General features: G+C 54.6%; 1 protein-coding gene and 1 long non-coding RNA gene across 2 annotated transcripts in view; both read left to right on the top strand.

Annotated features, from left to right (window-relative positions):
• The window catches only part of LOC147646041 (maestro heat-like repeat-containing protein family member 7), a 109269-nt gene extending 87555 nt beyond the window's left edge, over nucleotides 1-21714 (top strand). Inside the window, exons 13-16 of the mRNA XM_086873991.1 lie at nucleotides 20071-20172; nucleotides 20542-20644; nucleotides 20925-20981; nucleotides 21272-21714. Coding sequence (XP_086730117.1) covers nucleotides 20071-20172; nucleotides 20542-20644; nucleotides 20925-20981; nucleotides 21272-21471 — 462 coding nt within the window. The 3' untranslated portion in view covers nucleotides 21472-21714. The remainder of the gene's footprint in view (nucleotides 1-20070; nucleotides 20173-20541; nucleotides 20645-20924; nucleotides 20982-21271) is intronic.
• LOC147646042 (uncharacterized) lies at nucleotides 6069-8819 on the top strand. The gene is made up of 3 exons (XR_015282001.1): nucleotides 6069-6652; nucleotides 6956-7057; nucleotides 7688-8819. It is a non-coding gene; the product is annotated as an uncharacterized LOC147646042 (long non-coding RNA).
• Nucleotides 21715-24711: the final 2997 nt, after the last annotated feature.

Here is a 24711-nt window from a genome sequence, read left to right as displayed (position 1 = left end):
AAAAGTGCTCCACCAGCCACAATGGCCATTAACTTAGTCAAACCATGTGTTCCCTGGTAGAAAACTCTTCTCATGCTCTCCCAGATCTTCTGAGCATGTCTTGTGGTGCCGGCTGCATCTGTGGGAGCAATGGGCAGCGTGAGCCTGTGCTGTGCTCCACTGCTGAGCTGGCAGCAGGCTGGATACAGCCAGGACGTTCTCTGTTTCCCCCAGAGCTGGGGCCTGCAGGCACCTTGCCACCCCTTGGCACAGGCTGTGCCCCCCAACAGAGCCCAGAAAGCTGAGAGCAGAGCCCGGGGGACAGCAGAGCTGCTTGGGCAGTGGCTCCTTCCAGGGACACGGGCCAAACCCATCTCTGAGCAGCCACTGCCACCCCTGACCCTCCCTTCCCTGTGACAGCTCCCCCAGCCCAAGGAGAAAAAAAATGTCCAAAAGTTCCTTTCTTTATTCCCATTACCTGGAGGGTCCTGTATATAGTAATGGTCATGAGGATCTGATTATTTTCAATTTTTTTTTTTTTTAATTTTTTTTTTTGATATTGAGACAGATGAGGCAGACATTGTTTTTAGATTTGGTAGGGGGTTTTTTTCCTTAGTATGATTGTTTTCTTATAAATCCACATGTTAACTTATTTTTATTTAGATATTTTTGTTTCCTAAGCTATTATTTTGACAATCTCTTATTCACTTCTTGGTTAATGTTCTATCTATAAACAATTTTGACTCTGTTTTTATAGGAATAAAAAGATCTCAGAAAGCTGTATTTTTAATTTTGTTCACATTCTCTCTCCCCGCTCCCAACATTTACAATGATACTTTTGGAAACATCCCTGACGATAGCTAGAGTTATTTGGGAAATGCTTGGCTTAACCTGGGAAATGGATTATTATTTTTGCTGCTCTAAACCTACATTGTTCCAAGCTTCACAGCCACTGTCCTGATGGATGCCTGTGTGAAATAAAACAATGTTTGTGAGGCAGCTGAAGAGCTCAGACTTCAGGGAGGAGGAGGAAAGGATAGAACAGCCTGTTTCCATGGCTGTTTTTTCATTTCTAGTATGCCAGAAGTATGGTAGGCTACAGCTGTCTTCAAATGTCATTGAATTAGAGAAAAACTCTCTCCAGGGAAAATGATGCAACACTTTGCCTCACAATCCATCAGCCTTAATTACAATTAATTATATGGTCTTAATTATACTCTGATAAATTACGGTCTTAATTATAATCGGATTAGAGCAAATCAACATTGTGTGAGTGGCAAGAAGAATTTGCTTGTCAACAGATGAATATGTCCCACTGAAGAATGAAGAAAATCTGCCTTTACTTGGAAGAAAGGAGACATGGAGCAATGCAGTATTTGGGTTTTATCCAGTGGTAAATGGGGCAAGAAGCTGTAACAGCTCACCTGTTTTACAGAACACAAGCACTGATACAGCCAATAGTGCGCCCACACTGAAGGGATCTTCAGAACATTGCTTTATTTCTTAACAAGAAATGGGCAGCAAAATGCTGGCATTTATCTGAGCTGGAAGCCCTGTTCCTCTCCTGTTTCTCCTTGAGCACACTGTTCTCTGCAGACTTCACTGTGCAGCCCATCAATCCTCTCTTGGCCAACAGCTAAATGGCACAACTACCAAAACACAGGTGCCAGCATCATCACCCCAGCATTATTCCAGCACTGCTCTACTGGTGCACAGCAGCACAGAATGGCTTGGCTTGGAAGGGACATTTAAAGGCCATCTAGTGCAGTGCCCTGCAGTGAGCAGGGACACCTTTGGATCAGGTTGCTTAGACCATGAGCTTGAATGTCAGCAGGGATGGATGCCCACCTCTCTGGGCAACCTGTGCCAGGGTTTCAAAACCCACAGTGTAAAAAACATCTTCATTAGGTCTAGTCTGAATCTACTGTCTTTTAGATTGAAAACATTCCCCCTCAGTCTTGTCACAACAGGCCCTACTAAAAATTCTGTCCTGTCTTTTCTAAAAGCTCCCTTAAAGTACTGAAAGGTAGCAATCAGGTCTGCGTGGAGCCTTCCCTCTTCCAGGCTGAACACCCCCAGCTATCCCAGCCTGTCTCCAAAGCAGAGGGGCTCCAGCCCTCAGAGCATTCTGTCCCTCCTCTGGACTAGCTCCAACAGGACCATGTCCTTTCTGTGCTGGGCACCCAGAGGTGGATGCAGTACTCCAGGTGGGCTCACACCAGAGCAGAGGGGTGGTGGAATCACCTCCTTCAAGCTGCTGGGCAGCCTCCTTTGGAGGCACATGGCTGGCTCATGTCCAGCCTCTCTCCTTGCAGCAGCCACAAGTCCTTCTCAGCAGGGCTGCTCTCCATCCCTTCATCCCCCAGCCTGTGAGATCAGCTGGGCTGGGACCCTGTCATAGCCCTTGGACAGAGCTGCTGGGCAGGATGAGCTCCCTGGTGAAGAAGGCAGATCCCACTCCCCACACAATTCCACGCTGGCCATGAGGTCACAGCAGCCTGTGGGGTGACAGCAGGCTGAGGTGACAGCAGGCTCTGAGGTCACAGAGGTCCCAGAGCCCCGTGGTTGCACAGCACCACGAGGACCGAGCAGTCAGTCCTTGACCACGACTGTTGCGGCAGCAGCGGCGGCGGCAGCAGCGGTGCTGACATTGGGACAGCGGTGTCAGGACAGTGGTGGCAGCAAGAGCTGCAGGACTGGCAGAGGGCAAGGCACCATGGCCTTTGCTCTGCGCCTCCTCCTCCTGCTCCTCCTGGCAGTGGCCCTGCCTGACAGGGCTGCCCAGGCTGCTCCACAGCGAGCACAGGGAGCAGGTGAGCCCGCAGCCTGGCTTCCCTTTCCTGGGACAGCACTTCCTTCTCCTGGGAAGAGTTGGGGATGGTTTTCCACAGGCCTTTAGGGAGGGTTTCCTCTGTGGGAGGGAGAGAGTCCCCAGGGGCCCTGGGCTGGTCCTGCTGCCTCCCCAGGGATGTTGCACAGGGCCTGCAAAGAGGGTGGAGAGTGACCAGAGCCAGCCCAGAGCTCCCCAGGCCCCTCTGCAGCTCTGGCCATGTCCATTGACATCTGGCTCCCACAGCCTTACCCAAACCCCTTGCAGTGCCCAGTTCTCTAAGGCAGAAGGGGATCCCAGCGCACCATGGCCGTGGTTCTGATCTGTGCTTCTTTCTAGATTGGGATCATGACTTGAATTATTTGGGATCGGTGGTGAATGAGACTTTGAAAATCTCGGAGAATGCTGGAGGTAAGTTCTGAATTGCTACTTGTACTGACAGAATAATCTGTCAAGGTGGAAAGTGCTCACTTATGTGCTGTTTCTGTTAAGGTCGCGTGAGGGTTAAAGGATTCTGGGAAATTTTTCTCTGCTCCCTTCTGGAGCCTTGAGTGATCCCCCAGCATCGCTGTCAGTGGGAGGAAGGAGCATTTAGCTGTCAATCTTCTAACTGTGTGCAATGCCAGTGTCTCCTTCCATGTGCTCTGTGCAGCCATGGAGAGGAGCAGAGAGGGAAGGGGCTGGGCCCAGGGCTTTGCATTTCGTGGCTCCTTTGCCAGCCCCAGGGAGCCTGAGGATCTCCTACAGCCATGGGAGCTCTTCTGTCCTACCTTTCCTTGCAGCCAAGCCTCTTGCTGAAGGAGATCTGGCTTCCCAACCCACATCCAGGACTGAGGCTCTGGGAGATGGCGAGGGTGGGTGAAGGCCTTTCCCCCTGGGAGAGCTGCCAGCTCAGAGCCCAAAGCTCAGCCAGGGCAGCATCACTGCAGGTGTCAGGACAGAGCCGTGCACGTTTGTGCCCCTGTCCTGTGCGATCCCCTCACCTCTCCCATGGCTCAGTGCTGCCTGTGCAGATGAGCAGAGGTGACAGAAGCTTCTGTGGCTGTTGAGTTACAGGTGTGTCTGCAGGCAGGACTTTCCCAGCTCCTGGGTTGGTAACTGTACGCAAGCCCGGCTCCCATCGCAGGGGTGAGTGGTGTGTCCCTCTTGACCCCACAGGATGAGCACTGGTTTTCTGGGATCCATTCCTTCAAAGGGGAACTATTTTCACTTAAGGTCCTCCAAGTGGAAAGAACAAAGCTGCAGGACACCAGAAACTCCATGTGCCATCCAAAATCACTCCGCAAATGCTGAAGGAAATGCTGCAGGGAGGACAAGGTGGGTCCATGTCCCTCTGCCTTCTCCTGAGACTCAGCAGCCAGGGGCTTTCTTTGCACAGCAGGAAGCGGATCCATGGCAGCCTCGCTGCCCCACTGTTGCTTTCATGGCCTGCAAGGCTGTTTCCCAGCCTGGCCTGGCTGCAGCTTCTCCCCAGCCTCTGCAGGAAGGCATTTGGCATCAGCAGGCAGGGAGCCCAAAGTGCAGCAAGGGTCATGCTCACACTGAGATCCCCTTCAATTTCTTGGTCCCCAGGTAGATCAGAAAGGGCAGCTATTTGGATGAGGTTAGGCCCTGGCCAATGCCAAAAAATTTTCAGGGATTCTTGATCCTTAACCATGCCTTTGACAAGCATTGCCTCCTGAAGTTTCCCCAGTGGGGAATGGTTCCATCTGATCCAGCTGCCCCTTTCTGCAGAAGTGGACAGAGCGGCTGTGCTGAAGGCGGCGTTTCCCGGAGGAAGCAGTGGCCCATGGGCAGCCTCTGCTGCAGGAAGGGAGGCCATGCCAGGCACAGTCACAGGAGGTAATTGCTGTGCCTCTGGGCCTGAGCCCTGCTGAGGCTTGAGCTGCCATCTCTGCTGCTTGGCAGTGCAGGCACAGCCCAGCCAAGACCGGCACAGCCCAGAGGAATTATCCCCAGCAGGCTCAGGGCACTCGGCTACTGAGCAGTCCTGCTGGGGTCCATCCATGGGAGACACATCCCAAAACCTGGCAGCAACTGCAAAGGGGTGCCCAGGGTGGGGAATGGGCAGAGGGGGAGGCCAAGGCTCCAGTGTGTCCTGAGAGGGCCTGGCTCTGCCCCCTTGGGCTGGGAGAGCTGTCCCAGGGAAAAGAGGGATGGAGACAGAGAGGAAGGCAGGAAGGGAGGGAGAGAGGGCAGGAGTGAGGGAGGGATAGTTGTGCAACTGCCTGCTGCAGTTTTTCCCCATTGCTTTAGCAAGACTTTCAGCTGTAGCCGTGAGAGAGCCCCAATGGGCCTTGGGCTGCTCCAGCCACCTCAACCAGGGATGTTGCACAGGGACTGCAAAGAGCTTGGAGAGTGACAAGACACCAACCCAGAGGTCCTCTGGCCCCTGTGCAGCTTTGGCCATTTTCCTTTGACACTTGGCACCCAGGGTCTTACCCGACACCCTTGCAGTGCCCAGTTGTCAAAAGTAGAAGGGGATCTCAGCACACCATGGCAGGGTTCTGATCTGGGCTCCCTTCTAGATTGGAATCACAACTTACATTATCCAGAGGCCCTGCTGGATGACAGCTTGAAACACTTGAGAAATGCTGGAGGTAAGTTCTCAATGGTCCTTTCCTGGCAGAATAAGCAGTTTCAATGTCCTGGCACCACTGCAGGTGTCAGAACAGAGACATACACGTGTGTGCCCTCGCCCATCGCGTTCCCCTCACCTCTCCCGTGGCTCAGTGCTGCCTGTGCAGATGAGCAGAGGTGACAGAAGCTTCTGTGGCTGTTGAGTTACAGGTGTGTCTGCAGGCAGGACTTTCCCAGCTCCTGGGTTGGTAACTGTACGCAAGCCCGGCTCCCATCGCAGGGGTGAGTGGTGTGTCCCTCCTGACCCCACAGGCTGAGCACTGGTTTTCTGGGATCCATTCCTGCAAAGGGGAACTGTTTTCTCTTAAGGTCCTCCAAGTGGAAAGAACAAAGCTGCAGGACACCAGAAACTCCATGTGCCATCAAAACCCATGAAACAAATGCTGAAGGAAATGCTGCAGGGAGGACAAGGTGGGTCCATGTCCCTCTGCCTTCTCCTTTGTCTCAGCAGCCAGGACCTCTGCTCTGGCCCTGTCACTCCCCACCAGGGATGTTGCACAGGGACTGCAAAGAGGGTGGAGAGTGACCAGAGCCAGCCCAGAGCTCCCCAGGCCCCTCTGCAGCTTTGGCCATGTCCACTGACATCTGGTACTCACGATCTAACCCAAACCCCTTGCAGTGCCCACTACCCCAAGGCAGAAGTGGATCCCAGCGCACCATGGACGTGGTTCTGATCTGTACTGGCTTCTAGACTGGGATCAGGACATGGATTATCTGGAAGCCCGGCTAGATGACAGCTGGCAAGACTTGGAGAATGCTGGAGGCAAGTTCTCAATGTGCTTTTCCTGATGGAATAATGTCAAGGAGGCAAGAGCTCACTCATGTGCCATATCCCTTAACATAATCTCAGGGCTGAAGGATTCTGGAAGCCTTGCCCTGCTCCCTTCTGGAGCCCTGAGTGATCCCCCAGCATCGCTGTCAGTGGGAGGAAGGAGCATTTAGCTGTCAATCTTCTTCCCATGTGCAATGCCAGTGTCTCCTTCCATGTGCTCTGTGCAGCCACGGAGAGGAGCAGAGAGGGAAGGGGCTGGGCCCAGGGCTGTGCCTTGCGCAGCTCCTTTGCCAGCCCCAGGGAGCCTGAGGATCTCCTACAGATCCACGGGAGCTCTTCTGTCCTGCCTTTCCTTGCAGCCAAGCCTCTTGCTGAAGGTGATCTGGCTTCCCAACCCACGTCCAGGACTGAGGCTCTGGGAGATGGCGAGGGTAGGTGAAGGCCTTTCCTCCTGGGAGAGCTGCCAGCTCAGAGCCCAAAGCTCAGCCAGGGCAGCATCGCTGCAGGTGTCAGGACAGAGCCGTGCACGTGTGTGCCCTCGTCCTGCACGATCCCCTCACTACTGCTCAGAATTGGCAGCTTTTTGGAGGAGGGAGGGCCCTGGCCCTGGCCCAAAAGCCAAGGCATTTTTTGAACCTTATCCCCATATTTGGCAAGCATGAGGTCCTGAAAATGCCAGCACCCAAATCAAGAACTTCTCCATCTGGTTCAGCTGTGCCTCTTCCTTTCTCAAGGGATGGACCAAAAGACCATGCAGGTGGAGACGTTTCCCAGAGGAAGCAGTGGCTCATTGGCAGGAAAGAAGGCAATGCCAGGCACAGGCCCAGACACAGGAGGTAATTGCTGTGCTGGGCTCAGCCCTTGGCGGGGCTGTGTGCCAGCAGCTCTTCCCCTAGGGCTGGCCCTTGCATGACCCAGCAGCAGCCAAAGCTGGAGGCACCTCGGCTTCCAGGCCTCTGGAGCTCGTTTCCAGCTCCTGGGAAATGGGACTCATGCACCAACATCTATCCCACTGCAGCTGCTCCCAGAGGTAGCCGTGAGCGCCCAGAGGCCCAAGGCACAGGAGCAGCCCCGAGCGGGAGCCCTGCCACGAGCCCAGGGCCACAGCCAGCCCTGGCTCCCAACTGGGCAGGGGCTGCACTGGACCCTGACAGGGCCTGGCTCTGTCCCCTTGGGCTGGGAGAGATGTCATGGAGAAGGGAGGCTCAGGGGTGGCAGTGGCTGCTCAGGAATGGGTTTGGCCCGTGTCCCTGGAAGGAGCCACTGCCCAAGCAGCTGTGCTGTCCCCCGGGCTCTGCTCCCGGCCTTCTGGGCTTTGTTGGGTGGCACAGCCTGTGCCAAGGGCCAACAAGATGCCTGCAGGTCCCAGCTCTGGGGGAAACAGAGAACATCCTGGACATACCCACCATGCTGCCAGCTCAGCAGCGCAGCACAGCACGGGCTCTCACTGCCCATTGCTCCCACAGATGCAGCCAGCACCACAACACGTGTTCCCAACTCCCAGAAGGACATTGGAAGAGGTTTCTGTCAGGGAACACGCTGTTGGCCAGAATTAATGGCAGGCCTGATTTGTTTGGTGCATTTACTCGTTTTATGTGGTGTTGGAATCTGGTATTGCTGGAAGACAAAACGGTGAGTGTTTTGTTCATCTTTCCCTCAAACAGCTTCTTTTGAAAGTCTATTGTAGAATAGAAACATTCCCAGTGAGTCTGCTGTGGACCTGTAGATAGTCAGTGGTTGTCCAAATAACTCTGCCAAGAGTTCTGCTGCTGCCCAGGCTTTTAATTGGTCTCTTAATTGCGGGGCCTTGTCCTGGGGAGCCCCGCTGGGGCTGCAGCCAGTGCTGGCTCCCACTGAGGCTGCCTGGCCAAGAGCAGCCCCAGGAGCAGCGGGCAGAGGCAAAGCAAGGTGGGCAGGAGAAAGAGCGGGGACGAGATTGCCCTTGAAAGGCAGAGGCGCTCTGGGGCCCGCTCCTGGCCAGGGACCCTGCCCAGAGCCATCCCCTGCTCGCCGGGGCCTTGAGGGGCAGCTGTCCAGCTGGGCCAAGCTGTGCCAGCAGCTCCAGCCGTGCTGGGGAGCCTTGGCCGCTCTGGGCCCTGCTGTGCAGGAGGGTCCCTGCGTGCCAGCGGCAGCTGGGGGCCTCAGCCACCTCCTCTCTCCACAGGAGCACCTCTGCACCTCCAGATGTCCTGCCAAACACGTTAGTCTGGGAGACCTGCACCTGTCATCCTCCATCTCCAAGCCAGTGTCCATTGTCCCTGCCACAGCTCCATTTTCAGCTTATTGCTGTGCCGCCACCACCCAGAACAGGACCCTCTGTCCCTGCAGGTGCTGGCCCTGGTGCCTGGCCAGGCCTGAATGTGGGCCCCTCCTGCCAGGGAAGGGCTTGAGCAACACCTTTGGGCTTCTGCTCTGGGCTCTGGCTGGTACCACCAGCACTGGCACAGCTGCTTGGCTGGCCACAGCCTTGGCTGGGCAGGCAGCAGCCGGGCATGGGGCACCATGTTGTCTATGTTTTTCATTTGTAGAGATTAGAAATTTTTAGAACTCTTTAGAATTATTATTGATAGAAAGTAAACCCTAAATATTTCTTCCCAATTTCCATAGTTGTTTAGTATTTTTCAAATTAGTTTTAGAATTCTGAAAAGGCAACCACATTTTGTCTCTGCTTTTCATTCTTAGAAATTTGAAACTTTTAGAAATATTTAGAAATATTTTTTGTAGAAAGAAATCTACAAATATTTTTTTGCTTATTTCCATAGTAGTTCAGGATTTTTCAAGGTAGTTTTAGAATTCAGATAATCTTGGAACATTTTACACTTCTAGAATAAAAACTGAAATTGCATTCAATTGGTGATCTTTATTCTAGGAAGAACTAAGACACCCCAAAACACCCAGCCTACTGGAGAGGCTCTTTTCCTGCTGGAGATTTGTACCTAGTCTCAACAACTAACCTAAGACCTTTCCCCAGATATTTTTTGGGACTTCTGACAAGCTCCCCTCTTAGGCTTCAGAGGGAATCTTTGAGCACAGTGAGAATCCCCCGCTGTGCAGGAGGGTCCCTGTGTGCCAGCTGCAGCTGGGACCTCAGCCATCTCCTCTCTCAATAGGTGCCCCTCTGCAGCTTCACAAGAACGACCAAACACCTCCCTCAGGGACACCTGCACCACACATTTCACATCTCCATGCCCATGCCCAATGTCCCTGGCACAGCTGCATTACCAGCTTGCTGCTGTGCAGATGCTGCCACCACCCACAGCAAGGCCCTGTGTCCCTGAAGGGACCCGCCCTGCTCTGTGGCCTGGACTGAAGGTGGGTCCCTCCTGCCAGGGCAGGGCCCAGCACAGCTCTTCTGTTCCAATAAACAGATGGAGCTCTCACCCCAGTGTCCAGCTGGTACCACCAGCAAAGCCCACACAGCACCAGCCCTGGCTGAGCCCCATGTCCAGGAGCAGGCAGGGCTGACCAGAGTGTGGGTGGCAGGAGCCAGGCAGGGGCTGCTGTGACCAGCAGCGGGGCACTGAGGGACTGGGGGAGTCCGTGTTGAGCGTCCCTGGGATGAGGGCACATTTCCTTCAGTGGCATCACCTGGGCCTGGACCTCCTCCAGTGCCATGACCAGGAAAAGAGGAAACCATCAAGAGCATCTCCCGGGACACTGCCTGACCAGCAATGTCAGCAGGCAAAACCAAGGTTTTGTTTAGCAATGACCCTTTGAAGAAGTCAAAGATTGACAGTCAGGGCACTCCAGTAGTACAGATGGGAGTACTTCCCTCTGGGAAGGGGCTCCTGTCACTTCACAGTCTCCATCCCCCGCCGGGAACCGCAGAACTCCGGCCAGCCCTGCTCCCCCCGTGCCCTTGTCAGACCTGGGGGGGAGGAGGCTGAACCGGAGCCCTGTGACCTCTTCAAAAGCCAGAAACCAAGGAGAAAGAGAAATTCCTGGGATTAAGGTTTAAAGGGTGGTGTTCACAGGTTGATGTCACTCTTCAATGGTTAAGACTACCGTCAGTTCTCAGAAATGGCCAGTTACTGGCCAGGAGGAAAAACTCCCATCAGCCTCCAGCAACCTTAACTTCCATAGCTGTTTCTCTTTTTTTTTAAATGTCAATATATCAAACACCACAGCAGTAACAGCCCCAGTGTTCCACTCTCTCTGACACCACAGCAGTGACAGCCCCAATTTCCTCCTCCCTGTTACACCTGTCGTGGTTTTAAAGCATTAGTTCAAAAATCACTGGAAAAATTATTCATTTCTTGCTGTGAGATGTGGATTATGAGAAGGGCAAAAGATGCTTAAAACTTAAAAGGAATAGAGTAAGTGTCGTGGTTTTAAAGCAGTAACTAAAAAAAATTACTAGAAAACTCACTTATTTCTTCCTATGAGATATGGATTAGAACAAGAGCAAAACAGGCTTAAAACTTCAAAGGAATAAATAAAGTTTATTAATAAAACTACAAGAATAAGAACACCAGAAAAAACTTCCAGAAAACACTTTTAACCCCCACTACCCACCATTCTCTTGTTCACATGATAACATAGAGACAAAAAACTTTGGAACTTTGGTGTTTAAAAAGTCCCAATTCCTGTTAGAGTCTTTTCATCAGACTTTGTATAGTAAAAGAAGTCTTCTGCTAATCTATGGAGTTTTTCACACGAAAACCATTTCTGTTATAGTTTTCTATTTTCCTGATGCCAGCTGCCCAGAAATCTGTCACCAGTTCACTCCTCCCATTTCACATCACTCTGAGGTGTGTATGGGTCAATGAGTCTAGGGGTGTCATTTTTAAGGATGAGTTATTCAAAGGCAAAAGTTCTCTTCATCTGTCTCTGTGAGCTTCCCTGGAAACAGAAGTTTTCTCTTTGCCTCTCAAAATGCATCAAATCTTCAACTATTACTTCTCCCCACTCTGTTCCAGCACCTCACTGTATCACAATTACTCCACCTCTTGCTCAAAATCCACACTTTGAACACTCCATTCCTCCCAATATACTCTGTCATGAATTAAAGGAGTTTTTTCAGGACACTATTGTCCATCTCCATAGCTTTAACAGACAAATATTTCAGCTTATAAAGCATCTCCTTATTCTCTCTTCCCCATCTAAAACTTAACTCTTTTCCTCTCTGTCTTTGGTAGTTTTATGATGTCTTCTTCATGTTGATTGTCTGTCTCTCTCTGTCTCTCTGGGAAAAAGGAGTAATCTGTATGTTTTATCCAGGTAGTAAAAGAGTTAAAGTCTTGGAGAGCTGCAGATGTTGATGGTGTCAGGTTTCAGTCCAGCAGCAGAAACTGCAAACCAAGCCAGGCCGGCCGGCTCCGTTTCTCCCCCCCCCGCCCTCTGCGGCCTTGTCCGGCCTGGAGGGGGGAGGAGGCCGAGACAGAGCCTGTTACCTCGTCAGAAGCCAGAAACCAAAGAGAACAAGAGAGCCCTGGCTTTACATCTCAAGGTGGTGTTCACAAGTTGATCTCACTTTTCAATGGTCAAAACTGCTGTCAGTTCTTAGAAATGACCAATAACTGGTCACAAGAAAAGACTCCCATCAGCCTCTCGCAGCTTCAACTTCCTCCCAGCTCCCAAAGCTATCTTAAAGGTAAAGTCACTCCATGAAAAAGCCCTACCAAATTCATGAACCATCTCAAAAATCTCCACATATTTCCACAAAATTCACGAAAAATCCCCCAAAATTCCCTAAATCTTTTCAATATCTTACAAAATTCCAGAAGCATCCCAAAAAATCTCCACAAATCTCCAGAAAATTCAAGGAAAATGCATCAAAATTCTTCACATCTCCTCCAAATTCTACAGAATTCAAGAGAAATTCCACAAAAATACAGAAAAATCCCACAAAATTCCCTAAATCTTCTCAAAACCCCTCCAATTCCAGAGACATCCCACCAGATCTCCACAAAATTCCACAAAATCTAAGAAAAATCCCACAAAATTCTTCAAGTCTCTTCAAAATCCCTCAAGATTCCAGAAAAATCGCATAAAATTATTTAAACTTTTGCAAAATCCCATAAAACTCAAAAAAATCTCAACGAAATTGCAAAAACTAAAAAAAATTCCTAAAATTTCCCCAAACTGTACTAAATTCCAGAAACATCCCACCAAATCTCCATAAATTTCCACAAAATCTAAGAAAATACCTTAAAATTCTTCATGTCTTCGCAAAATCCCAGAAAATTACAGAAACATCTCACAAAATCACTTGAATATCCAAAAAAATTCAAGAAAAATCCCACAAAATTCAAGAATAATTCCACAGAATTGCAGAAATCTTCTCAGAACCCCACTAAATTCTAGAAACATCCCACAAAATCTCCACATATTTCCACAAAATTCCAGAAAAATTCCTCAAAATTCTTCCTGTCTCCTCAAAATCTAAAAAAATTCTAAAAAAATCCCTCAAAATTCAAGTCTCCTTAATATCCCACAAAATTATGAAAAAATCCCACATAATTCCCTAAAAGTTCTCAAAACCCCACCAAATTCCAGAAACATCCCACAAAATCTCCTCAAATTTCCACTAAATTCCACAAAAATCTCACAAAATTCAAGAAAAATACCTCAGAATTCCCACAAAATATATTTAGAAAGAAAGATCCCACAAAATTATTTAAATCTGCTCAAAATCCCACAAAATTTCAGAAAAATCCCACAAAATTTGAGAAAAGTCCCACAAAATTATTTAACCTACATTTGCCTTGGCAGTTTTAGATCCTGGCTGCTCTTGCCCCTCTTCTGCTTGCCACCTGAATTTTAGCAGTACAGCTGCAATTGCCTCTTCCAATCAATGCTACCCACTGTGCTTTTGTGATGGGGAACTCAGGATTTTTGTTTCAGGCATCATGAGTAGCAGACATTAAAATGCTCCCAAGTCCCTGAGCACTAAGTCGAGGGGAATTAAAGCCACACAGGTCACATTTGCAGTGCTCAAACACAGCCCTGTTGCTGCTGCTGCTGCTGAAATAGAATCAACTGACAGAGGCCATCACTGAAATTGCCTCTGCAGTGGCAAATAAAATGAAAAAATCCACCAGGAGAAAGAAAAACCAGAACTTCCCAATTCACTTCATTGTTTCTTCTGAGCAGCAGAAGAAAAAGGAACAGGGCACCTTTCAGGCAGTTCCACAAGCTCAGGGTTCTCATTTCCTGGGGAATCGGAGATGCAATTGGTCTTGTTAAAAGGATAAAAGCAAAGGGAATGAATTGGGAATTATTAGGAAAAAATGACCCCTCTTACACACAAAGTTCACCAAGTCATTCCCTGCATTTCTCCTTTTCACAGTCTTTCTGTCATCCACTGAGAGGTCCAGCTTATCATGTTCTGGTGCTTATCATCCACTGATTGTGCTCTTGATTTCTACCAGTGCAAAAGATATAGAATCATCTCAACTGAACACAGAAACAAACTCTCTCTGTCAGCCCATTTTCATGTTCCAGATCACTTTCAACATGTCCATGGGGCTGTTGGAATGATGAGCTCTCCACTGCTGGCTGCAGGCTCTGGAGATTCTTTCTCCACATTCAGCCAGGCCTGTATTCCCTCACAATTCCTGGTACCTCATCATGTTTTCTTTGGCTAGAAGAGTAACGATGAAAACCTTAGCAATGGCACAACTCCCCAGTGCACAAGGAAAAGAAAGAACAAGTTGTCAGGTTCTTCAACCATTTGTCCTGCTTTGCTGCAAGAGTTGTGCTGCACTCACAGTGTGGGGAGCCAAGAGAAGCTGCAGCAGGGGGCACATCTTGTGACAGGAGCTGCGCCTCGTTCTCCAGGACAGGTTTTTGGAAAGAACAGACAGGACTGTGGAGAAAATTCTGGGAAAATTGAAACAGCTTTTTAAAGAAATGAAAATAAAATCAAAAGAAACAACCAATATGTTTTTCTCTATTTTTCTCTATTTATTTTTATGTTCCCCTTTTCCATCTTGCACTGTTTCTCCATCCCATTCATTCCAAATGGATCTCACCTCTAAGATTTGAGACTTGGCAAGTTTTAGACACTGTAAAATACCATGAGCTATACCCAGTTTGCCTTGCCCTGTTTTCCTTGGAAAGCAATGCTGGAGACACAAGTGCAGTGCTTGGCTCAGGTACAAATTCTGCATTCAGGGAATGTGCTCAGACAGTGTTTGACGCTCAGCAGGGACAAGGCACAGCAGCAGCCAAGGGCATTGCTGTGTCCCTGTGCAGGAGTCCAGACTCTGGCTCTTGGCTCACCAGGGCAAAGTTCCCGTGTTTGGCCAGGCTCAGGGGCTGCCCGGGGAGCGCGGGGCTCTGTGCGGGGCCGAGCGGGCAACGGACAAACGGACACGGGGACAAACGGCCCCGGTGCTTCAGTTGCAGCGGCAGCAGCGGCAGCAGCGGCAGCAGCGGCAGCAGCGGCAAGAAGAGAATTTAGCAATTTTCTGTCTCTCCTCTCCCTCTCCCGCAGTCCCGCATCCTCTCCCGGTCTCCCTTTCCCGGTGCCCCCTCCTCTCCAAGCCTCCCTCTCCCCGTGCCCGGCTGGGCCATGCCCCCAGCCCGCCCCTGGCCCCAGGTGGGGCTGCCCCGTCCCCGTCCCCATCCCCGCCCGTCCCGCGGAGGTCTCCTCTTTGCCTGGCTCTGGCTGTGCTGGGCGGGCATCAGTGCCTGGGGCTGAGGCGGCATTGCCACCCTTTGGCTCCGCCTGCCCTGCCCTCGGCCCCAGCCCCGATGCAGGCTCCGGTTCCGGTTCTGGTTCGGGCCCCAGCCCCGGCTCCTCCCGGGGCCCGCGGAGGACACAGACGGCGCGGCCGCTGTCGCCGCCTCCGCTGCGGCTTCCCTGGCCCGAGCTCCGCCGCTCAGCGGTGCAGCCGCCGGTCCCGAGCCGCCGCTGTCGCGTTCCAATGAGGGAACGCCTGCGGATGCCCGGCCCGGGGAGGTCGGGGAGCGCTCGGGGGCCGTTCCTGGCCCCGGGCCGAGCGCTGACGGCAGCGTCTCTTCTCCAGGGAAGGCGCAGCTGGCCCTGCAGCAGCGCTACAGGATCGACTCGCTGCTGGGCCGCGGTGGCTTCGGCAGAGTTTTCACGGCCACGAGGCTCTCGGACGAACTCCCGGTGAGCAGTGGGGCCGGTGGTGGGCCGAGGAGGAGGAGAGGGCAGACGAGGAGGAGGGAGCAGAGGAGTAGGATGGAGCTGGATGTGGTGGGCGGCGAGCTGAATCCGCTGTTCCTTTTGGCTTGCAGGTGGCCATCAAAAAGGTGCCACGGAACCGCGTCCGGCACTGGGGCGAGCTGGTGAGTGAGCGGGGCCAGCGGCAGAAGCTGGGGAGTGCCAGGCGGGGATGAGCTGGGGCCTGGAAGGGTGGGAGCCGCTAGGACACATGGAGGGAGAGCGGGAATGGGGCCAGTGGAGGGTGCAGAGCATCCCGGGCTGGCTGAGAGCTTCCCAAGCCCTGGCACGGCCTCAGCCCCACTGACGGCACCGTGCTCCTCCCGCAGCCCGACGGCACCAGCACACCTCTGGAGATCGTGCTGCTGGACAAGGTGTCCAAAGGCTTCCCCAATGTGGTGCAGCTGCTGGAGTGGTTTGAGCTCCCCAACGCCATCGTGATGGTGCTGGAGCGCCCGGAGCGGTGTCAGGACCTGCAACATTTCATTCATTCACGGAGGTTCCTGTCTGAGGCATATAAAATCCCTGCAGTCTCTGCCCCTGAGGCCAGATCACAATCCGTGACCAGGAGCCTCCTGTCCTTGTGGAAGGAGCCCTCAAGACCCAAGTGCAGGACTTGCTGTCTTACAGTCTTGCCAGGACTTGAGTCTTGCAGGTGCCTTCCAGGCACGACTGCAGGACTTGCTGACTCCGAGCTTTTCGGAGCCATCTCTCCTGAAAGTAGCCATAAATCCAGTCACTGCCATGGAGCAGCGACCCCCAAGAGTGCCCAAGTTGGCCTGGCTTGCAGAGGAGGAAGAAGGCGGCCGTGGAGCTGTCCTGGCACAGGAGTCTGGAGAGGTGCAGGAGTTCCAGGCACCACAGGAGAGTGAGTTGCAGAGCTCGGCCTTAGGGCTAGTGCCTGTTGCCAGCTTGGCCCCATCCCATTCCATGTCATGCCATCCCCTGGTGCTGTTCCTATGGAAAGGATGGGAGAGTCTGGAAGAAGATATGGAGCAGTGACCCCCAAGAGTGCCCAAGTTGACCTGGGTGGATGAGGAGGAGGAGGAAGAGGAAGAAGGCCCTGGAGCTGCCCCAGCACCAGAGACCGAAGAGGTGCAGCAGTTGCAGCCGCTGGAGGAGGGTGAGTGGCAGAGCTGGGCCACAGGGCTGGTGCCTGTGGCCATCTTGGCCCCATCCCATCCCATTGCATCCCATCTCATCCCATCCCACACTGTCCTGTGGAGACACACCCATGGACAGCACAAAAAAGGGGCTGGGGCTGCCCCCGCAGCAGTGGCCGTGCTGCATCCCCTGGGGCATCCCGGGACTGTCCCTGCCTGGGGAACGCAGGGCTGGGCTGTGCTCTCCGGCCTCTCCCGCAGCCCCTCAGCTCTGGCTGCTCTTTGCCAGATGCAGCCATGGACGGCACACAAGAGCAGGACACCGCCCGTGGCCGCTTCCGCAGAGCAGCGCAGGTACCTGCAGCCATCCCCACCTGCGCTGGGTCTGCTGGCACTGCTCAGCCCAGCACCGCACTTGGAGCACTCCATGCAACTTCCCTGCCTTCCTGCCCTTCTCCTACAGTTTCTTTACCAATACATCAAGAGAATTGGCAAGGAAGACACCAGACCTATGGACACTGAGGTCAAGGCATCCTCAGAGGTCTTGGTAGAACAGAGCAGCGCTGCCCAGCTGGATCTGCTTGTAGAGACGGCTCTTTTCAATCCAGAGCAAGTAAGCAGCCTGTGGCCAGCCTTTGATCCTCCAGCAATTGCTTGGCTTTCCCAAGCCACGCCTGCTGCTCACTTGAAGCTTTTGAGGCCATGGCAGCGTGCTGGAAGAGAAGCACTTGTCTGGGGAAGAAGCTGGGCACATTGCTGACTCCCTCTGCTAGCATTCCAAGTCTCTTTGTGGCTTCTCCAGGTGCCCGGCGTGGTGAGGTACATCCACCAGTGGCTCATGGCCAATGAGGCTGCTGAGCACAGGATGGACTGGGCCCTGATGCAAGTGGCCGAGGCAGAGCCCGATGATGTGGCCATCACTCTCCTGCGGGTGGCCCCAGCGTGTGACAGGTATGGGGCCCAGCTGCCCCGAGCCCTCAGGGCTCCCCAGCCCATCACCCTGTACAGCCCGGCCCAGGGCTGTGAGCAACACAGACTTCCAGGGCCCTCTGGCTGCTCCCTTTGCCAGCCCTGCTACAAAGTCGGCCCCCGAGCCCGCTGCCGTGCTGCCAGCCTGCCCCTCAGGGGCCTGTCCCCACAGGGCTGGGCTGCCTGGATGCTGCTGCCGCTAAGGGCCAGTGGGCACAGGCAGAGCTGGCGGCCAGCTCAGCTCCCCGCTGCTGCCCAGCCCACGGTGCTGTGTCTGACCCCGCAGAGCTGCTATGGCCATGTGGACGACCATCTTGCTCTCGCCCTGGATTTCAGAGGAAGTGACACCGCTCCTCATCAATGTGGTGGGGAGCTGGCCGCAGAAAAACCTGGGCACCTCTGATGGGGACAAGACGGCTGTCTTTTCCCTGACTGTGAGTTTCTGGAGCTGGCCTTTGCTCACCGCAAGGCCGGCCGCCTCTCCAGCAGCTCTGTTGCCTCCTTCCCCCACTGCATCTCCCTGCTTCAGGCACTGGCCACAAACCTGGCCTAGGGGCAGCTTGAGGGCCACCAGGCCCGCTGCTCCCCCTGTGTCTGCCCCGGCCTCTCCCTGCCACGCTCAGGCCCTGCCACACGGACGCCCCGGCACTGAGCGCTGTCTCGGGCTGCTTTGTCCTCTGCAGGCAACTCTGGTGATGTGGAAGATCCTCCAGGGGCCCTGTTGCCCACAGATCCTCACAGTCTATTTCCCCCGCCTCTTTGTGCATCTGCTCTTCCAAACGTACTTCAGTACTTTGTATATGACAGAGGACGTCCATACCTTCTGGAAGGAATGCCAGGAGCAACACGGCCTCTCCACCAGCCCCAACAGGTGCTCCATGCCACTCCTCCTGTCCCTGCCACTTCCCCAGCCTCAGAGCCAGCGCTCCCAGCGTCACCTGGGCTTTGCTGTGCACACAGGTTTGCAGTGCAGACCCTGAAGGCCCTGCTCTCCAGTCTCCACTTGGAGCATGTGGTGGTGGCAATGGAACGCAAGCGTGGCTGGGACACGCTGCTCTGTGCTGACACCCACCACTATGCCGTGGGTCTGCTGGCCAGGTGAGCCCCCCTTCTCCCCACTGCCTCTGACATTTGTGCCCCCTGCCCGGGATGCCCCCCACAGTCCCCGTGGCCATGGGCCTGAGGGCCTCGTCACCGAGGGATGGCCAAGGAGACTGCAAAAGGCTGTGAGAGGAGGGTGCCCAGGAGCAGCCACATCTCACGGGCCCACATCCCCTCACAGGGTGCTGGGGCAATATGACAACTGTGTCCATCAGTTCTGGGAAAGGTTTTTCACACCCTTGCTGAGACTCTTTCTGCCATTTTCTGCCTTCCATGGTAATGCGCCGTGCATCCGTCCACTTGTGTAAAGGCATCTTAAGCTACCTGCTTGAGGTGCTCAGCAAACCGTTGCCACACTGGGATGTCTCTGCCATGGCATTCCTTGTGGAGGTGAGCCTGATGGCCAGCACTACCTCGCTCAGCTCCCTGCCAGCCCTGTCCCCTGGCAAAGCCACAGCTGCCTGGGACGGCACTCGCACCCTGTGCTGCTGCCTGGGCCCAGCCCTGCGCACTTCCAGGCTCCTGCCGGCCGGCTCCCCTCTCACTGCCCTGTGCCTTTCAGCTCCTAGATTGCCTGGACTTGAGTGACTGTGGTGGCAGCCTAATGGATATCTTGTATAAGTACCTGTGGTACAATTCCACAGAGATGCATCACCAGGTTCTCAGGGCTCTCCTCCTGCTAAAGGACCATCCCTCCATGGTGAGAAGGGGGCAGCAGCTGAAGCCGTGTGGGCAGCATGAGGCTGGGCAATGCTGTCACTTGGCCTTGGCTGGCCTTTGCCTTGGGCGCTGAGGCAGCTCCTCGCAGCTCTACTGCCTCCTGCTTCAGCTGCCCGAGTGCTTTGGGACAGCCCTTTGGCCTCTGGGCCCTGCGGCAGCTGCCTGGGCTTTCACACCCTTGTGTTCTGCACAGGCCGAAAGAATTCAGAGCCTGACAGGAAGACTAGTGCACCTCCTGTGGGACTTGGACAGTGACGTGGCCAGGATGAGCATTGCTCTCCTGAGCTATATTTTCACGGATGAAGACACCCCAATATCCTGGCGCAGGGCCCTGCAGCTGGCTGAGCCGCTCCTGAAACTCCTGGACAATGTAAGGCTCTGTGCCCCGGCCACGGCCACTGCCTGCTGCCCGGACACTTTGTGCCCTGTGCATTTGCAGGCCTGCGCCAATGTGGGCCACAAGAAGCCAATGATGAGGTCAGTTTTCCTTCCTTCCTTTCATACAGCCCCATAGCCAGGTGCAGCTGCTCTCCATGTCTCTCCTTCGAAGAGTGATGTCTTCGGCAGAAGAAGAAGGAAGAAAGCCCCTGAAGGAACGAGTGTACCAGAGCCTGCTCCCACTCTTTTTCCACTGCCAAGATGAGAATCGGCATGTGGCAGAGGTGAGGACTCCTGGGCTGCTGCTGCGCCTTGGCAGGGGGCTCAGCTGCCTCCTGCCCTGACGCAGGCTTGCAGGCTGCAGCCTCCTCCAGCCCTTGGCACTGGGACACTCCTGTGCCCTGCCTTGTGGGGCCATTTGCAGCTCTCTGCTGCTCCCCAGGCCTCTCGGACAACGCTCCTTCGCGCGGCTGACTTCCTGAAGAGGCCAGACCTAGAAAAAGCTGTCAGGAAGGAGAAGCTGTGGAAGTTTGCCAGGCTCGTGGTAAGGACGGCTGGAAGTCCCAGCCTCAGGCTAGAGAAGCCCCCTGGCCCCGGTGCTCAGTGTGTGGGGCTGGCAGCTGTGCCCGTGTCCCCTGCTGCTCCCGGGGGCCGCACGGCTTCTTCTCCAGCCCCTTGTGGCCCCGAGCCGGGTGCCGATGGAGCCCCGGCCCAGCGGGGCTGCGGGCCGGGCCGGCACCGCGGCTCCCCGGGCAGCAGCCGGCCCTCTGCCCCCTCCAGAGCCCGGCGCCAGCGGCTGCTGGCCGGGCCTCAGGGCTGGCCGGGCACGGGAGGCCGGGGCTGGCCGCAGGCTGCAGCGCCCGGCCGAGGGACAGAGCCCGCGCCAACCCTTCCCTCCTGCCGCTCTCTCCAGCTGGCCGACCACAGGATCCCCTTGGCCGAGCACCTGCGCCGGGCCCTGCAGTACCTGCAGGACCCACAGGAGACCCTGCGAGCGGCGGCCATCAGGGTCATCGGTGAGTCCCGAGCCCGGGCTCCCTCCCCGCCCCGCCGCAGCTCGGCCCCAGCCCCGGCTGCTGCCCCGGCAGCGGCACCCGGGCCCGGCGCCCTGGATCCCCGGCTGTCCTCGGGGCTGCTGCTGCCGGCCTCTGGCAGCCGTGCCCTTGGGCTGGGTCAGGGTGCGGCAAGGGCCCGGGCTGAGCCCTGCCGGGGCAGGAGGCCGTGTGGCCACAGGGCTGGCAGCACCGCTGGCAGGGAGCTGTGCTGCTGGGACCCTGACGGGCTCTGTGTTCTCAGGGATGGCCGGGGAGCAGCTGAGGGGGCAGCAGGCAGAGCTCCAGGTTTTGTGCAGAGGTGAGCCACGGCAGCAGGCTGACAGTGGTGGCTGTCAGGGGCAGCTGCAAGCCCTGGCCAGGCTGTGGAGGGCTCTGCTCCCTGTGCCGATGAGGGGCGGCGTGGGCAGAGCACAGTGAGATTTCAGGGCCACGTGGGGCATTTGTGGCCAGCAGCTTCGGGCTGACCCCCTTGGTCCCTGTTCCCTCCTGGCCAAGGCAAGAGCCGGCTGGCATGGCCCTGGCAGGGGGCTCTCGCTGGGCCCCCACAGCTCTGGGATCTGACCGTGGCTCTGTTCGTCTCTCTTGCAGCCCTCGAACGCCTGACAGAGGACAGAAGCAGTGCCGTGTCAGACCTGGCACTTGAAACGCTGTATGTCCTCCGGGCCATCCAGAGTGCCCGATATTCCATCCTGCAGAGGATGCAAGACCAAATCCTCAGGGCATGGAGGACACGGCCTCGTCTGTCGGGCCTGGGCTGGCTGCGCTGCTGGAGGTGTGCTCAGCGCTGACCTGAGAGGCTCTGTCTTCTGGGTCCACATGGGCCAGCCAGGATTTTTTATTTCATAAGGGTTGTTATTTTCCTTTTTTCTCTTCTTTTTACTATGTAAATAATATAGGATATGTTAGGGCTGAGAGGCTCTATCTTCTGGGGCCACATGGGCCATCTGTTATTTTTTTTTTCATAGAGATTGTTCTTTTCTTCGTTTCGTTTCCATCTAGTATGTAAATAATATAGGATATGTTATAAACCACAAGAGTCCCAAGACCTTTCTTTTGCTGCCCAGGGTGTGCGGGGCATAGGGGAAGAGAGGGAAAAGGGTTCTTGTGTTCAGCAACCTGCCGGGGCATGCAGTGGTGCAGGGGAAATGGCCAGAAGCCCCTTGGCCTTTGGTGGTTGTGCTGAAGCCACAAGCCCTGTGGCAGGCAGGAAGCGCCATCTGTGTCCTGCTGCCCGTGTGTTGCTGCCGTGATGGCTGAGGGGCTGCTGGAGCTCCTGTGGGGCTGTGACGCTGCTGCCGGGCCAGGCTGGGGGAGCCCCTGAGGGCACGGGGTGCTGGGAGGCCGTGAAGGGATGAGGGGCTGTGGAGGCCCAGACGGGACAAGGCAGTGGGAAGGCACGAGGGGCATGTGTGAGGGAGTGGGTGGCAGGAGGTTCCAAGGGGACAGAAGGCCCTGGAGGAGCCGGGGTGGTGGGAAGCCCTGAGGAATTGGGTGTCAGAGGCCATAAGCAGCCCCCGGGCAGCCGCCTGGTCCCTGACACCCGGCTGCTCCGGTGCTGCCCCAAAATGTCCCCCAGGCCTGCAGCAGAAGGCCTGGAGGCTGGGACACCACCCCAGCGGGAGGGTGGGGACAGCCCGAGGTGCCCAGGCTGGGCTGGCTGGGGACATGGAGGGCAGGGGGTGCTGCCAGGCCACGGCCACTGGGTGCCTCCAGGAAGGGGCAGTGGGCAGAGGCAGGGCTGGCGGCCAGCCCGGGCCCTCGCGGCTGCCCAGGCCACGCTGCTGTGACCGAGGCCCCCCTGACACAGAGCTCGGGGCCCACAGAGCTGCTGCCACCATGAGGAGGGTGGCGATGTCTCCTCCGGCAGGGCTGCCCAGTGGCTGCTGCCCAAGCGGCTCTGGAGCCCACAGAAACAGCAGCAGAGTGTGCCCAGGAACAGCAGCAGCCCCAACGTCGGCACCTGCGCACTGAGGCCTCCGCAGCAGCCGGGTGCCAAACAGGGGGAGGCTTTGGGCACAATTGCCTTTGCTTTGGCAAAAGGCTTCAGCAGAGTTGGCCACAATGGCTTTCTCTTCACTTGCAGCCTCACAGCAACGCTTGCCAGCTTCAGCTGCAGCCTGTGCCTGTGACTGACTTGGATGGCCGTGCTTGAGGGCGAGCTCGCCTTCCACACTCAGGTGTCCCAAGGCAGCGGCATTGGCACCATCCTGAGAAAGAGAGAGAGAGAGAGAGAGAGAGTCTGATGGGGCAGCTGCCCTCCCTCTCATCTGTCCAGGCACCTTAAAGACACATGAAACCAAATCCTGGACTTGCTTGGAACAAAGGAAGAAGCAGCATGTGCTGAAAAAAACCAGGGACTTACACAGCTCAGTTTTGCTCTCCACTTGGGCAATCCCAGAATCGCGGAGCACTTGGTGTTGCAAAGTATCATCAACATCATCCACTCTCCAACCACCCTGCCATGGGCACAGGTGGTGTGCAGGCACAGGTGTCACTAGAATTGGGAGAACACTTTTCCATGTTGACCTTTTCCTCTCCTGGATTTCAAGCAAAGATGAAAAAATCATCTGGTGAATGACAGGTGAATAGTGTAGCTCACAGAACTAGGAGTAGGAGTCTCCAATGGCCCATGGTGTGTCCATTCAACCATTGTTAGATTGTCCAGTTGGAGCTCAGCACGGTGCAGCCCGGGCACAGGCACCAGGCTGGTCCATTTCAGCATCCCAAAGTCTTGGTGGCTCCCTGTGCACCCACTGTCTCCTGAATCCATTCTTGAATTCCCAGTTACTGCTGTGCTGGACATGAGAACACAGGAACAGCTTGTTTGGCTCATTCTTGCCTTTGCTGCTCCTGCCTAAAGGAATCATCAGGACCAGGGTTTGGATTGACTCGTCATTGCAGGTAACTTTAATCAATGCCAAAGGATGCAAAAGCACCATTCCTGGAGAATGTGCACTAGGGAGGAAATAGGGAGAAAACCTTGAACACAGCAAGCAGGCTCTGGAAAAATTTATAAAAGTTAAAATTAAAAATAGATGTAGCACTGAGACTGTTCAGACAGGACTCCTTGTGTCTGGAGGTGATCGTAAAATATTTTAAAATCTTAGGAAATTCGGGAACTCAGAAAGAAAGTTAGGCTTGGCAAGCCCTGGGAAAAGTAGGCCCGGGGAAATGTTAGGCCTTGTGCTTGCTAAAGATCATGTGAAACTGCACCTGTGTAATCAATATATGATAAATGATAGAATTGTTAGATGTGATTAGATATAATTATTGTTTAAAGAACATGAGGAACAATGTTAGGGGGCTGGGGTGGGATCACGAGAAATCCATGCTTGGGTAAAAACAATGCATACAATAGAACAATGTAAGTTTAATAATTAATATCTAAGCTGTATAACGATAGAGTATAAAATATGTTCAGCTCAAAAGCAAGATGGGTCAGATTTGGGTCTGTGTACCCCTGACACCCAGAGCTCTTCAATAAAGCACCTGCATATAATCATTGTGTGATGATGTGTGTTCCTGAACTCTAACATTTTGGTGACCCAGATGGGACCTTGTGAGTGCTGCTGAGCGAGCTCGCGACCCGATCCTGCTCCAGCCGGCACCGAGGGATTCTCGGGGAGCCCATCGGCCGCGACCGTCTGCGCTGCTCACAGCGTCCCCAGGAGAAGAGGTAAGGTGCTTTCACTTTGGTTTGGGTGCCTGCCAATAAGACGCAGCAAAAGCTGCGCTTGGTTGGGCTAAAGGAATTCCTGTTGGGATTGCCTGGGCGCCGTCCGTCAGACGACTGCGAAAGCGTCGCAGGTTCGGCATTTGTGGTGTATTATAGTTGTGACATGGAGAAGCTTAAAGGGGTTTTGGGCAGCAATGCTCTCATAGCAGGTACTTCTCCTTTGGGGTGCTTCTTAGCACACTGGAAACAAGGTCACTTTGGGGAAGAATTACATAAGGCTAAATTAATTTTGGTGAGATCTCCCCACGGAAAAAGACCCCTGTGACACTGTCTCATCTGTTGGTAGCTATAA

This window comes from Cyanistes caeruleus, unplaced genomic scaffold (assembly GCF_971803275.1).
Source record: "Cyanistes caeruleus unplaced genomic scaffold, bCyaCae1.hap1.1 HAP1_SCAFFOLD_130, whole genome shotgun sequence".
In the NCBI taxonomy this organism is placed as follows: domain Eukaryota; kingdom Metazoa; phylum Chordata; class Aves; order Passeriformes; family Paridae; genus Cyanistes; species Cyanistes caeruleus.
Note: the sequence above shows the minus strand (reverse complement) of the source record. Positions and strands in the feature narration are given on the sequence as shown.